This window comes from Pelodiscus sinensis, chromosome 6 (genome assembly GCF_052426305.1).
Source record: "Pelodiscus sinensis isolate ZL-2025 chromosome 6, ASM5242630v1, whole genome shotgun sequence".
Taxonomy (NCBI): Eukaryota; Metazoa; Chordata; order Testudines; family Trionychidae; genus Pelodiscus; species Pelodiscus sinensis.
The window spans coordinates 122,756,911-122,772,607 of NC_143057.1; the positions used below are offsets into that span (position 1 = coordinate 122,756,911).

The window sequence follows — 15,697 nt, forward strand, 5'->3', positions numbered from 1 at the left end:
GACCTGCAGATCAGAGGTCAAGGAGAGGGAAACATACAGCGGAGCTGCTCCAATGTGAAGTATGGATCGTGAGTGACTCAGAGGAGTGTCTGTCTTAAGAGGCAGAGCATGTTTCTAAGATTTCAGTGTTTGTGCTCTCTCACACACATGCTCCCCCCATGCCTCATCTCTGCAGAGGACAACACAGGAGGACATTTTCCTGTCTTAAAGAGACAGCACTTGGCTTCTCTCAGAAATTTACCTAGCAGCAGCGAGGATACATACACTGTCTCACTATCACACACACATCCAGTCTGTGCCAAATGAACTCTGTGCAACACACACACCCTATCACTGTCACACCCTCAATCTTCTTCCTGTTAAGCTAAACAGATTGACCCGAGTCTATCACTATAAACCATAACCAAGTAACCAAATATTCCAATCATTTAACTGTTCTCATGGCTCTTCTTTGCACCTTCTCTAATTTATCAACATCCTTCCTGAACTGTAGGCACCAGAACTGGACAGAGTATTCCAGCAGTGGTCACATTAGTGCCAAAATCAGTTAAATAATCTCTCTAATCCTGTATGAGATTTCCCTCTTTATGCATCCAAGGACTGCATTAGCCTTTTGGCCAGTGTCACCATGAGCGCTCATGTTCAGTTGACTGACTACCGTGAGCCCAAAATCATTTTTGGTCACTGCTTTCCAGGACAGAGCCCTCCCCAAACCCCCGCCCTGTGTGTGACCTACATTTTTTTTCCTTCTTACATGTATACTTAAACTAGTTGTTCCTTAAGCCATCTCAAAAATTTGTTTGCTTGTGCCCCATTTACCAAGCAATCCAGTCCTGTCTTCTTCAGTATTTATGTCTCCTCAAAGTTTGTCATCTGCACACTTTATTGGTAATGATTTTATACGTTGTTCTAGGCCATCGATAAAAATATTAAATAGCACAGGGGCTATGAAGCCCTTCTGGAAACACACCTGCTTGATGACAATTCCCCATTACAACTTTCCAACCAGTATTTAATTGTCTTATACATAAGAAATGTAACAATGCAATCAGAAGCTGTGATACCAGAATGTGTAGGTGTGCTTCAGCTACCTTTGATAGAGCTAGGGCACTAAAAATCACAGTGTATCCGTGGCAGCACAAGCTAGCGGCCCAAGTGTATATTCAAAGTTCTGTCCACACGGACTCTGGGTACATACTATGGTAGATTGCTTGTGCCTCTGTGGCTACGCTGTTATTTTTAGAGCGCTAGCTCCAGAATGCCTATATGTGCTGCACCTGCACCTCCTGATTGCACTATAGAGGTACCCAGAAATTCTCAGCTCTTTGAGACAAGGGATGTCTTTTATTCTGGGTTTGTACAGTGACTCAGCTTCTAGGCACTATGGTTATACAGTACAGGTTGGACCTCCCTGGTCTGGCACCCTTGGGACATGACCATTCCCGAAGTGCTGGACCAGGGGAGGTCAGCCCCTTGGGCCATCAGGATTATGCTGCCAGCCTCAGGGGCTGCTGGGGCACGCTGGTCCAGCAACAGCTGGACCATACAGTTCCAGACCAGAAAGGTTCAATCTGTAACAGGATATGTTATTTCAAAAGAAGTCCATAACTGACAGTTTTACAGTCATTAAATACTCATGCAAAAGATCTACACTATGAATATCCTGTTCCCTAGTGAACAAGAAAAAAAAAGGACACATCCACATTTTCCAAGAGAATGGAAAATAAGGTTTAAATATTGTGACAAAATGGCTTTTATTTGTCACCTAATCAGCTAGTCAATAAAACAAGCATCACATCATGTACCTGTATACTTTCTTCAGTAGCAAGAACTTCAGCAACAGGAACTGACTGAATAAACTGCATGAAACCTGTGGTACAAAAGCAATATTCCAATTCATGACGATGCAAAATAAAGAGAAAATAATGTAACTGTGGTAAAGAAATAAAGTTGTACACCTTTTGTGTCACTGTACTCAGCAAGGTTTTGCCAGTGAACATTTAGCTCCAGTACATTTTAAATACATTTGTCACAACTACACAAATATTTGTGCAAGACCCTATACAAAATTAAGTACTTTATGAACATTCATCTATTACTCACTCCTGTTAAGCAAGTAACCATTTGCCCTATTTTATGGATAGAGAAGCATACAGAAATTTTACAAAACTTGCCCAAGGCTAAGCAGCAAACTAGCAATAAAGTTGGAGCTATAACTTGATTCTCTTGATTCCTAGACCTTACTGCTTGATACAAATAAAACTAGAGCTTACTACAGAAGGCTGTACAGATAGTCATCACTTTTTACTCTTCTCAATGTGTTTTAAGAATCATAATGATAGTATTAAATATGAACATCACAGCAGATTCTAGCAGATTTCAATGCAAGTACATCACAAGACATTTTCAAGTCTGCAGTTTTGCATTTATAACACAAACTTACTAGTTTTCATCCTGAATTTATTGCAAGGTCTTCTATTGTGGAGATATAATCAGTTTTACTAAACAGAACCCAGCACATTCACTATTACACTAACAAATCTCATCACTAAACAACATTTGTCAAAATAAATTATTTAGTGCATTTCATAATATAGGATTTTGTATTATTTGTTGGTTCCAGTCTGAGTCCCAAGGACTCCACTGCAGTGTTTAGCCCTACTGACACGCCCCCCCATGCTTTATGAAATGTGTCTTATGAATATGCATAACTCCAAAGAAGCTTTAGGCAAAATGTATCAAGTGCCATATTTTAAAGTTACAATCTGCTGAATATGTATATTCTAATTCTGTGCACGTATCATTATTATACATGCAGTTAGAAATATGAAGTGTAAACTTATTTTATTAATCTAAGTGTACTACTGAAAGCCATTAGTGATACTTAAGGAAGCTAACGGCCCCAGTGTTGAAGAGAATGATTGGTTAATGGGTTTGTTTTTCCTGTCCTCGGTCCTAGAACGATATGTGACCTTGCCACATGATCCTGGAAGCCATCTTGAATCTGGTATTTTACACATGGGGATAGGGAGATAAAACAAAGGATTCCCACGTTGGGGAAGTCTATGTAAAGAACGGAAAGCAATCTTTTGTCTTCAGATGGCTTAATTGCCTCCCCACCCTAAGAGGATACATATGAAGAAACCTGAAAACAAAAATTGGTATACAGAGCAAGACAGATTTATTTGGAGTTTTGGTCCCTTTGGGGATGTGTTACTGGGTGCCGTCAAAGCCTTATAGCTGAGTCCTTCCAGAGCTGAATTAATACAGCATCTGTGTTACTTTGTTGGGGGTCTGTTACTCCAACTCCCTGCTTTGGCTGTGGGAGACCAGAGCATCTGGCCAGGCAGATCAGGGTTGTGGGGCAGCCCAGAGGGCAGGTAGGCTGGCTGAGTAGTGTGATCAGTAAACCGGGTAACAATCCCAAGTAGACCCACATCAGCTGATCTGGGTCAGCCACATCCCAGCTGCCTGTTTTTTGCTGTCTAGAAGTGCCCTCCAAGATCAGAGAGGGAATAGAGATAAAGCTAGCTCTGAAACAAGGACAATCAGTATTTCACAATTTGTCTCAAGTTTTGATTGCACTAGATTTAAAACAAACACTTGCCAATAAGGCTGGAGAGGGGAGATGGAAGGTAAAAAAGAAATACCAATAATCTGCTTTTAAGTAAGTTATCCAGTTTGTTATAAAGAAATCTTACAATGTGAAGTCAGCTGTACCCTTCTGTGACACTAACAAGAAGCCTCCAGTGAATGATGTCTGCATCCAATTAAATGAAACTGAGGGTGACAAATACTTGGTTTGTGTTTTTTTAAAATAAATAACCTTACCATGCTTTGTACTAGTAGCCAGCACCTTATATGGTGTCAACTTCAAATCCAGATTCTCTTTACGCAACAGCTGCAAGGAAAACACAAACATGATTGAACAGTTAAAAGAATCCAACACTTAATAAAGGGGTTAGGGTTGTGCTGTGGTTTGATGCATTAACTTATTTCCTTCGCCAGGAAACTTAGGTCAGACCTGCCATAAAGCATAAATGAAAATCTGTCTGTTCATCTCTTCCTACTCCATGAAGGACATGAAAACAATATTTGTAAGAACTGGGAATTCCTTGGAATGGAATAGCTACAATGAAACTATTGACTTAAGCTGCATTGACATTTAGTGTTTTTTGGGTTTTAAGCAAGAACATCAATTTCCTCAACTTATATTAGCAATAAAACAGATGTTTTATAGTGAGATTAGGAAACTCTTGATTAGTTTTCATCACCTTGTCCATGAGCGAAATAATTTGAAGAATAAGCTGATCCTGCCGTAAATCATCACCGTGTTTAAATATTACAGGATATTTGCCTCCATCTTCTGTCTTGAAGAATAACTGGGCAGGCATTAGGGCACTCTGGAAAAGGAAATTTGCCATGAACCAGTACACTAGAACAAATCCAATACTTCACTTTACTGGGACATAAATCTAAATTAGAAATCCTTCCCTACATTTTTATGTAATTTCTAGAGTCCACAAATGATATGCCATTTAGTGGGAAATCTGAGAAAATTAATAAGACAAATCAAATGGATCCTGAGATATTTTTTAAGAATCATTCTATTTTCTTTAGTTAGGGGAAAATGCAAAAATTAAGTTTGTTCAAGTTTGAGTCAAACTTTGAAGTACCATACAAAAAGAGCAAAATATTTTAAACTGACTAGAAAAATATAAAAAAGGAAAACTCCATAATTATATTATAAATGTCAAGGAACTGCTAAGGATAGGACATCAAACCAATTAACTGCTTTCTCAATTAATTTAGTGAAAGTAACAATTTTAAATGGCCTTTTCAAAGAACTACTATAATTCAGTTTGCAATTTCACCCATCATAAAATGAACTGAAGATCAATTATCTACATGAATAAATTTATCTACTGTAATTTATCAAGTAACACTGCTCAAACAAAAATGAAAATAAAATTCAGGTAAACAAATGGAATTTTTTAATCGATCAATTTCACTAGAATTGTTTGTGTGCAGTCAGTACTGTTAAACTGTGGTTTTCACATCTACTGAAATATTACTTTTTCTTGTATAACTATAGGACTCTTAATTCTTCTAGACAAGAACTTATGAGGGTGTAGAAAAAAAGCTGACACTCAATCCAAAATATGTTACTTAGGCTCAAAAGCAAAGAGGCTCCATCTTTCCTCACTTTTTTGTTTTGTTTTGTTCCGAAGAGCTTGCCAGTTAGGGTATGTCTAGACTACAGGGTTTTGTCAACAAAAGTGGACTTTTGTTAACAAAACTATACCCGCGTCTACACTACACTTCTTGTTCTATCATCAGAGACCAAGGAGAACATTTTTTCCCCTCCTCATCGTAACATCCCCTTAAATACTTGAAAACCTCTATCATGTTCCCTCTTAGTCTTATATATTCCAAACTAAACAAGTCCAATTCTTTTCGTCTTCCATCACAGGCCATGCTTTCTAGACCTTTAATCATTTTTGTTGCTCTTCTCTGGACCTTCTCTAATTTCTCCATATCTTTGTTGAAATGTGGTACCCAGAACTGGACACAATGCTCCAAGGCAGGCCTAATTAGCACAGAGTAGAGCAGAAAAATGACTTCTCGTATCTTTTTCACAACACTCTTGTTAATGCATCCCAGAATTATGTTTGCTTTTTTTGCAACAGTATCACGTTACTGGCTAATATTTAGGGTGTGGTCCACTATAACCACTAGATCCCTTTTAGCAGTATTTCTTCCTAGAGAACCACTTCCCATTCTGTATATGTGAAATTGTCTGTAGCTACCTAAGTGGAGTACTTTGCATTTGTCTGTATTAAATTTCATCCTATTTACCTCAGACCATTTCTCTAGTTTGTCCAGATCATTTTGAATTATGATCCTATCCTCCAAAGCACTTGCAGTCTCTCCCAAGCTTGGTATCATCTGCAGACTTAATAATCATGCTCTCTATGCCATCATCTAAATCGTTGATGAAGATATTGAACAGAACCGGTCCCAAAACAGACCCCTCCGGAATCCCACTTGTTATGCCCTTCCAGCATGACTGTGAACTGTTAATAACTACTCTCTGAGAACGGTTATCCCACTGGTTATGCACCCACCTTATATAGTAGTACCATCTAGGTTATATTTCCCTAGTTTATTGATACGAAGGTAATGCAAGCCCATGTCAAATGCCATGCTAAAGTTTAGGTATACCGTGTCCACCACTTCTCCCTTATCCACAAGGCTTGATATTCTATCAAGGAAAGCTATCAGATTGGTTTGACATAATTTGTTCTTTACATTCTGGCTGTTACCTATCACCTTATTATCTTCCAGATGTTTGCAGATTAATTCCTTCATTATTTCTTAATTGCTCTGTTATCTTCCCTGGCACAGAAGTTGAACTGACTGGTCTGTAGTTTCCTGGGTTGTTCTTATTTCCATTTTTAGAGATTGGCACTATATTTGCCCTTTACTAGTCTTCTGGACTCTATCCTGACTTCCATGGTTTTTCAAAGATTAGCTAAAGGCTTAGTTACCTCCTCTATCAGCTCCTTGAGTATTCTAGGATGCATTTCATCAGGTCCTGGTGACTTGAAGACATCTAACTTCTCTAAGTAATTTTTAATTTATTCTTTTATTTTAACTTCTAAACCTACCCAATTTCCACTAGCATTTACTGTATTAGTCATCCCTTCACCATCAAACTTAACAAAAACAGAAACAAAGAAGTCATTAAGCACCTCTGCCATTTCCATGTTTCCTGTTATTGTTTCTCCCTCTTCTCTGAGCAATGGGTCTACCCTTTCCTTGGTCGTCTTCTTGCTTTCAATATATTTGTAGAATGTCTTCTTGTTACCCTTAACGCCTCTAGACAGATTTAGCGCATTTTATGCCTTTGCCTTTCTAATCCTGCCCCTGCATAACTGTGTTGTTTGCTTATCTTCATCCTTTGTAATTTGACCTAGTTTACACTTTTTATACCTGTTTGATTTTAAGATCATGTAAGATCTCCTGGTAGATCCAAGGTGATCTCTTGCCATACTTTCTGTCTTTCCTATCCAGTGGAATAGTTTGCTTTTGGGCCCCTTAATGATGTCCCTCTGAAAAACTGCCAACTCTTCTCAGTTGTTTCTTCTCTTGGTCTTGCTTCTCATGGGACCTTACCTACTAGCTCTCTGAGTTTACTAAAATTTGCCTTCCTGAAATCCATTGTCTCTATTTTGCTGTTCTCCTTTCTACCATTCCTTAGAATCATGAACTCTATGATTTCATGATCACTTTCACCCAAGCGGTCTTCCACTTTCAAATTTTCAACCAGTTCCTCCCTATTTTGTTAGTTGTTTATAAAAAGCCTCTTCCACCTTTTCTGCCTGGGTAGGTGATCTGTAGTAGACACCTAGCATGACTTGAACCTTGTTTTATTATACCTTTTAACCTAACCCAGAGACTCTCAATCAATCTGTCTTCTATGTCCGTCTCCACCTCCATCCAAGTGTATTCATTTTTAATATTTAAAGCAACACCTCCTCCCTTTTTCCCCACCCCGGCCTAACCTTCCTGAGCAAACTGAATCCTTCTATACCAACGTTCCAATCGTGTATTATCCCACCAAATCTCTGTGATACTAACTATGTCATAATTGTGTTTATTTATTAGCACTTCAAGTTCTTCTTGCTTATTCCCCATGCTTCTTGCATTTGTATACAGGTATCTAAGATACTGATTTGATTTTGCCCCTCAGCTCTGCCTTATCTCTCCTTTATCTCTGCTGTTATAGCCCATGCTCCCTCCTATTTCTGAGCCATCTCCCAGGTCTCTATGGTTTTTGCTTACCTGTGGGTTTTGGTCACCTGCCTGTCAAACATATTTTAAAGTTTCTCTCACTAGGTTATCCATTCAGTGTCCAAATACTCTCTGCCCCTTCCTCAAAAGGTGAACCCCCTCCCTGCTTAGCAGTCCTACTTCTTGGAGCAGCATCAAGGAAATCAAAGTCCTCCTGGCAACACCATCTTCGCAGCTAGGCATTCACCTCAAGGATGCACCTGTCTCTGCCTAGGCCCCTATCTTTGACAGGAAGGACTGAGGTTTAACTGATAATTCGAAGTAAGGGGCTTATTTCAGAATCGCCCTTCTCTGCCGCGTGTAGACACAGGCACTTCTTCCGGGCTAGTCAATTTCCAAAATGGCGACCACCCAGGAACATGCTAATGAAGCGCAGGATATTTAAATCCAGTGCTTAATTAGCAATTTTGGTCACCCTCATTAGCCTCCCTAGTTCGAACTAGGGGGCTAGTGTAGACATAACCCCCAGAGCCCTGTAGTCACTCTTGATCGGCTCAAGGTCACATCTTGCAGTATTATCAGTGCCCACATGGATGAGTAGCATGGGGTCAGAGGCCGGATAATCCTCAACAATGCCTCCGTAACGTCTTGGACACAGGACCCAGGTAAGCAGCATATCTCCCAAGATGACATATCAGGGTGTCAGATGGGTGTCTCTGTCCCCCTCAGAAGAGGGTTTCCAACCACCACTGCTTTATGTTTCCGCCTCATATTGCTCGCTGCAAACCTCACAGCCTTGGGGATACACAGCTTCTGCTCTTCTGCTTTAGGGGGTGATTCCTTATCTCCCATATCCAGAACAGTGCAACAGTTCTCCAGAACCATGGTGGGAGGGTTGGGAGTAGAGGAGGAGCACTGCCTGCTGCCAGAAGTGACCAACTGCTAGTGTCCCCCATGGCAGAGCATCTCCTCCTTCACCAGTGGTGTGTCAGCAGTCTAAACTATGTCTAAACTACATTCCCTTTCCAAAAGAGGGATGTAAATGAGCCCAATCGAAAATGCAAATGAAACGTGGATTTACAAATCTCGCACCTCATTTGTTTAATCGCGTGTGAGCGCTTTTTCAAAAAAGGGTTTTTCAAAAAAAACTGCAGTCTAGGCGGGGTTCTTTAGGGAAAAAAAACCCTTTTTCGAAAGAACCTGTACTCCTGAAAAATGAGGAATACGGGTTCTTTCAAAAAAGGGGGGGTTCGAAAAAGCACTCTTGCGCAATTATGCAAATGAAATGTGAGATCTGTAAATCTGCACTTCATTTGCATTTTTGATCGAGCTCATTTACATTATTCTTTCGGAAGAGTATGTCCTTTTGTAATGGGGTAGCTTCCTTAGCCTCAGCGGTCTCCACATGAATACTTCCAAGGAATTCCTCGTAGATTCAAATGTTCCCAGGCCTAGCCACCTCCTTCTGTAGCTCTCACCTGATTCCTGGGAGATTCCATCAGCAGGAACCTTTCGCAAAAGCTAGTGGTCACAGGTCAAAGACCATGAAGCCAACCTAGAAAAGCTGGTTTTTGATGCTGGAGAAGGACATGAAGAAGGTTGGTGTCAGCTTGGAGGAGACTCTTGCCTAGAACGCTTGAAAATGAGTAACTGCAGCTACCAACCCGAACTGATTAGACAAGGAGAAGACAATGAAGAAGAAAGCGGGGTAGCTCTATTCTGAAGAATGCAAAATGCACACGAAGAAACAAGCCTACAGTGTGGACAGAGAAGGTGAAGTGCTGAAATACTGTAGAAAGATGGACTACTTCACGATTTAGGCAGAATTTTGGCAGAAGCATAAGTTATGCTCTCATTTGTGCATCACCACCACCTACACCCTGTTCATAACAAAATGTCTGTCAGCAAGACTTGATGCTACTGATCATAGATTTTTAATGGGTCTTATAAAAGTGACAGTGGACCTTTGCTATGTTGGCTCTGACTCTCAGTGAGCCCACCGAAAGAGAATCGTCTCTGGATATCAAAATGTTAACGGATCTCACCCCACTCAGAACAAAATGTGAAGCCCATCCCTGTACATCTTTTAGATTAAAATCCCACTTAAACACTGGTTGCTTTCAGGGTATGAATACTTTATCATGCATTTGCCCTCACTAATTTTAGTGATATTAGCCTCTCAACTCTAGGACCACAAAGTTTATTTGACAAATATAACAGCAAATAGTTTTTCAAGATGATGTTTCTGTTAGTCTTTCAAAAATTAAGATTTGATTGTATCTCACTTATTCAATGGAAGAGCTCTCCCATTTACCTTAAACAGTGTAGCCGTCTCTGGGATTATTCCTCTAATTTTCACCTGAGGCTCTAAAGGGAGTGGAATAAGTTCCACATCAGATAAATTCATCTTCTCATTGTCTCCAAGCAATGCCTGTAGCCTCTCATTCTAAAAAAATCAAAAACCCAAAACGGTCAATTAGATGACAATGTAAATGCAGTTAAAGAAAAACACTGATGGAAGAGGATGAGAACAACCTTCACTGAAATATTTACATAGCGGAGTATAAAAATGTGTATAGCCATGTAATGTAGCATTAATAAAGCTACATTATATCTTCAAACCAATGTAACATCCACCTTCAGCACAATGTGAAATTAAATAAAGTACAGAACAGTCAACAATCAAATATTCTACACCCAGTTCAAAGCTAGTCAGACACATGCAGATTGTCAGTGGTGATAATTTGGCAATAATTTCTTTGTATTTTTCTAACTGGCTACCTGCCCCTATTAAGGGATGTTAGTTTTCCATATTAAGAGTGCTCCTTCAGTTCTCTTCATGTGAGAGATCTGTTCGTACTCTAGTCTAGGATACGATCCTGCAGTGGGAATTACACAAGTGAAGATCCCTGCATCTGTATGCAGTCCTGCTATCTTCAATGGGTTCACACAAGGTAGTAAGAGTCTGTGCTGGTCTCGCTGAAGGAGCTTGCCCTACATTTATACTAATGAATACAATATATTCTAAAATAATCAATACTGAACACATTTTAACACTGCAATTCAGTTTGAACTATTTACCTAGATAGTATAGTAATATCATATTGTGGCGTAGTGGGGGGGCTGTCTGCTCTGTGACCCGGGGTCCCCCTGCGCTGTGATGGGAGATTCTCACTGACTCTCCCAAATGTGTATTAACCCAGACACCCAGGCTCAGCCTCCCAGGTAGGGAGACGAAGGAAGATGGAGACTAACACCTGACTGGGGGGCAGGGCTGGGAGAGAGTTTTTAGTTTTCTATCTGGTATCATGGAGGAAGCAGTCTAAGAAAAGGGCTGGGATTTAGGGGCCGTCTCCCCCATCTCAAGGGGGGCTGAGGCATCCTAGGCCTGCCCCGTGACCAGATTACATCTAGGCTCTGCTGTATCCTGGAGAAGCAATAAACTCCCTCTAGTCTACTGGCTGGTGGAGTCTGTTCGTGCCACTACGAGGGTGCAGGAGTCGGGGGAACCCCGACGCGCCGCCACACATATATAGTAAAGAACAGGGATGTGAACATGTACCTGTGTACACAGTTACACAGACCTCCCTGTCTCCCCGCACTGCTGCCTCTGCTACAGAAGGCAACTTCACAGGAAAATTTTAGTGATTACATATTTACATAAACAAACATTTTAACATCCCTGCTAAAGAACTTATGCACCAACACTGACCCTGTCAACCACACACAGACTAGACATGAAATGAAGAAAGATGAAGCTGATTCCACTGACTTTAATGGTAGCCAGAGGCAAAAAAGGAGGGACAGAGGGCCACTACATTAGCTCAGACATCCTGGGCTCACTTCCAATGGCTAGTTGCTGCAGGCCAGAAAATAACCTGGACCAGTACATCTGAGCTATACAGAAATATGCTAGCAATTATGATATAAGCTACATCTTACAAATGATTATAGGCCAGAACCAACAGATTTGATTAAAGTTATAAATGCAAGACTGAAATTTTAGCTCAAGATGCAAATTAAATTATGAAAGAGATAATGAATCAAGAAACGAGCAGCTGACCTCACAGAATACTAAATTTCCTTGCTGAACATAGGTATGAAGAGCCAATAAATATAAAAGAAAAGGAGATTGTTTTATTTTTATTTTTAACTCAGCCCATAAATACCTAAAACCTAAAAAACACTGCAGATATTTGAACATATAATATCAAACTCTTCAGTTCGCATTTCTAATAAAGGTCAGATATTTTCAACGTGTATCTACTATCTCTTAAAGTTCAGTTCTAATGCGAATCCTGATGTTTATCCAGATTTTCAGGAGGATTAAAATTAAGTGATAGCAAGATCTAATGAGCTTCCACAGAGCAGCCTCCTCTTAGAATCTCTCCTTTCCTCGTAGAATCATGGGGCTGGAAGAGACCTCAGGAGGTCATCGAGTCCAGCCCCCTGGCCAAAGTAGGAGTAATGCCAACTAAATCATCCCAGCCAGGGCTTTGTCAAGCCAGGACTTGGAAACCTCTAGGGATGGAGATTCCATCAGCTCCCTAGGTAACCACATTCCAGTACTTCACCACCCTCCTAGTGAAATAGTTTTTCCTAATATCCAACCTAGACCACCCCCACTGCAACTTGAGACCATTGCTCCTCCTCCTGCCATCCGTCACTACCGAGAACAGCTTCTCTCCATCCTCCTTGGAAACCCCTTCAGGAAGTTGAAGGCTGCTATCAAATCCCCCCTCACTCTTCTCTTCTGCAGACTAAATAAGACCAAATCCCTTAGCCTCTCTCGTAGGTCATGAGCTCCAGCCCCCTAATCATTTTGGTTGCCCTCCGCTGGACCCTCTCCAATGCATCCACATCCTTTCTGTAGTGGGGGGCCCAGAACTGGACCCAATACTCCAAACGTGGCCTCACCAGTGCAGAATAAAGGGGAATAATCACTTCTCTAGATCTGCTGGCAATGCTCCTCCTAATGCATCCTCATATGCCATTAGCCTTCTTGACTACAAGGGCACACTGTTGATTCATATCCAGCTTCTCATTCACTGTAATCTCCAGGTCCCTTTCTGCTGAATTGCTACCTAGCCAGTTGGCCCCCAGCCTGTAACAATGCTTGGGATTCTTCTGTCCCAAGCGCAGTACTCTGAACTTGTCATGGAGCCGTTGATCACTACCTGTTGGGCCCGACCATCTAGCCAACTTTCTATCCACCTTACAGTCCATTTATCCAATCCATATTTTCTTAACTTGCTGGCAAGAATAGTGTCACCTCCCTCCATCCCTGCCCCCACTGCTGCCTCTGATGCTCGGTGTTTAAAAGCTGGCTCCCCACATGCATTGGCTTCCCCTACCCCATCCATCCACCCTGTTCCCTCTGATAGAGGTGCAGCAATGTGCGGAGGCACGTGTCCCCATGGGAGCTGATACACACGGGCAGCTGGCTTGAAAGCCCATTTCCTGAATGTACTGGCTCCTGCCTGCCCTCTCTGCATGCTCTGCACTGCTGCCTCTTTATCAGAGGCAGCAGTGTGGGGATGGGAATGAGATGGGAGGCTCCATAGGATCTGGTGTTCATGAGGAGCCGGCCTAAAAGCTGGCTCCTCATAGGCACCGGTCCTTGCCTTCCACCGCTTGCCACCTCTGTATATACAGGCAGCAAGGAGGGGGAGGGGAGTGCATGGAGACAAGATCTACCGATAAGACTAGGTTTATCGATTAATCATATAGTCGTCTACATATTAACATCCCCCATCGATGTACCCTTAGAGCTCAAGAACTATCCTGAAAATACTTTCCAGGGGATACAAGATAGTTATATTTGCATAAATTAAAGAGGAAAATTAAATTGATCAAAAAGCACCTTTGAGAAAAGATTTCCCAGAAATCTGAGAATTCCAATATATGTCCAAAAGGTTACAAAACAAACACAACTAGACTAGCTCAGAACAAAAAAACACCAAAAGAGCTCAAATACTTCTTGCTAAATAAAATACAGACTGCATATTAACATTTATACTTAGTTTAAATAAGATGTTAGAAACAAATTAAGTATACCTTGTTATGCAATTTATCAAGAGTTCCCAGTGAAAATGTAACGTGCCTATTGTAAAATTTCAACCACAAACTTTTAATTCCTGCATTTACCTTTTTTTTACGATTCCCACTTTCACGCTGCACTGCCTTCATTAGATGAACCAGTCGATCTACAAATGTCTGCTGCGCTGCCAGCAAAGAACGCATAACCCTGACAGACTTATCACCCTATGTGAATGAAAAAGAAACAGAAAAAAATTAGTTTTGTTCCATAATTACCTCTGAAATTTGTACATTTATTCTTAGTCTAGCTAGATTTCCTAAATTAATACAAAAGATCAATTATCTTTCATTTCAGAGTTCATTCAAAGCACGGTATTTTCTGTAAAATGTAATCAAAATTGCTGTAGCTGGCAATCAGTTATCTGACCTTTCAGTGCACTTCAATTTACATCAACAATAATAATCTGAGTGGTGAACACTCAGGCATGACAAATTAATTCACAGGGGAAAAAAGTAAATTTCATGAAGATTTTCGTATGTGAAATATGCCTTTGTACTACATGAATCACATAAAAGCCTTGAAGCGGAATTAAAGAGGTGAAGAAAAATGCAGTGAAAGATACTTGACCATTAGACTTAAGCCAGAAAACTCTGTACATGTATGCCAGAAGTTATGGATTATAAGGACCTTTTCCATTACATCAGCACCCTCTACTGCTGACCCATACATTGGCACTGCTTCTTGTTTCAGCAAAAGCTAGTGACAAACCTCCCGTTTGTCAAGCAGGGCCAAATAATCTCCCCCTCTCCTCCTCCGTCCTCCCCCACAGCAGACATTTATGGTGAGATGCCAGGGGGTCTAGAGGCAAGCATAATATGAAAAGTCAATTTATATGAAAAGCAGCTAATAAAGACAGGGGAACACTTCTCTTGATGGCTGCATTCATTTGTTCTGAACTAAAATTACATAATTTACAGCACATCAAATTAATTCCAGGAAGAAATAGGGACTTGGCACATGATATGTAGTGCTTATGATATGGCATTGTGGGAAGCTAATGATTTTTTAAAGAAAGGAAACACTTGCAAACTATTTAATCTTTTATTACCTAAGGCAGGGCTACTCTACACACGGCCTGCAGACCGCATGCGGCCCAGGGCCCATTTGTTTGCAGCCCTCAGTGTGATTTGGGTTTATGCAGGGCTCAGCACACGGCCCATGGGTGGGATCCTTTGCACATGGCCTCCACTGGCAACACACTCCACAACGGCGAGGCATCTCCCAGGTGGGAAGAGCACTGAAAGATGCAAGCAGATGGGCTGGCTGGAACAGACAGGTACAGGGTGTTGGCATTTCTAGCCCCCAGGAAGGAGGTGCTGAGAGCCCCAGGGCATTGTGGGAAGTGCTTTGTATTCATGTACATCAGTGTGAAAGAAGCTATTTGCATATATACTTGCATGTATATGCAAGCACACTTACAGAACATGCCGAGGGCTGTAACTTGAGTATCATTGTGGCCCCCGGGGCCTCCAAACTTGAGTAGCCCTGACCTAAGGGATGGATTACCTTTAATAGAGCCTGACTAAAGCGTCTCATCACATTTAGGTACATTTCATGAGTCTTTGGATCCCTCTGCTGAGTGTCTTGGTCTTCGCACTCCACGATTACATACCTTTAAGACAAACACAAGGTTGGTGAAGTTGTCCTCCTGTGATCAAATCACTTAACTGTGCAATATTACAGAGATCTGCAGTTACAAACTAATTTTAACTTACTACATGGCAAAACCTGATTCTTCAGATAGCAGGACCATGGACAGACACCGTGGGTCTTTCCACTGAGATATGGAGTATTTGAAAC

General features: G+C 41.1%; 1 protein-coding gene across 4 annotated transcripts in view; it reads right to left on the bottom strand.

The window, feature by feature from the left end:
* PIK3C3 (phosphatidylinositol 3-kinase catalytic subunit type 3) overlaps positions 1 to 15,697 on the bottom strand; it is a 132,320-nt gene that overhangs the window by 58,189 nt on the left and 58,434 nt on the right. For all 4 annotated transcript variants that reach the window (XM_075932756.2, XM_075932755.2, XM_075932754.2 and 1 more), the window contains 6 exons: positions 15,404 to 15,509; positions 13,945 to 14,061; positions 10,112 to 10,243; positions 4,275 to 4,403; positions 3,832 to 3,901; positions 1,806 to 1,870 (listed from right to left, as the gene is read on the bottom strand). In XM_075932756.2, coding sequence (XP_075788871.2) covers positions 1,806 to 1,870; positions 3,832 to 3,901; positions 4,275 to 4,403; positions 10,112 to 10,243; positions 13,945 to 14,061; positions 15,404 to 15,509 — 619 coding nt within the window. The remainder of the gene's footprint in view (positions 1 to 1,805; positions 1,871 to 3,831; positions 3,902 to 4,274; positions 4,404 to 10,111; positions 10,244 to 13,944; positions 14,062 to 15,403; positions 15,510 to 15,697) is intronic.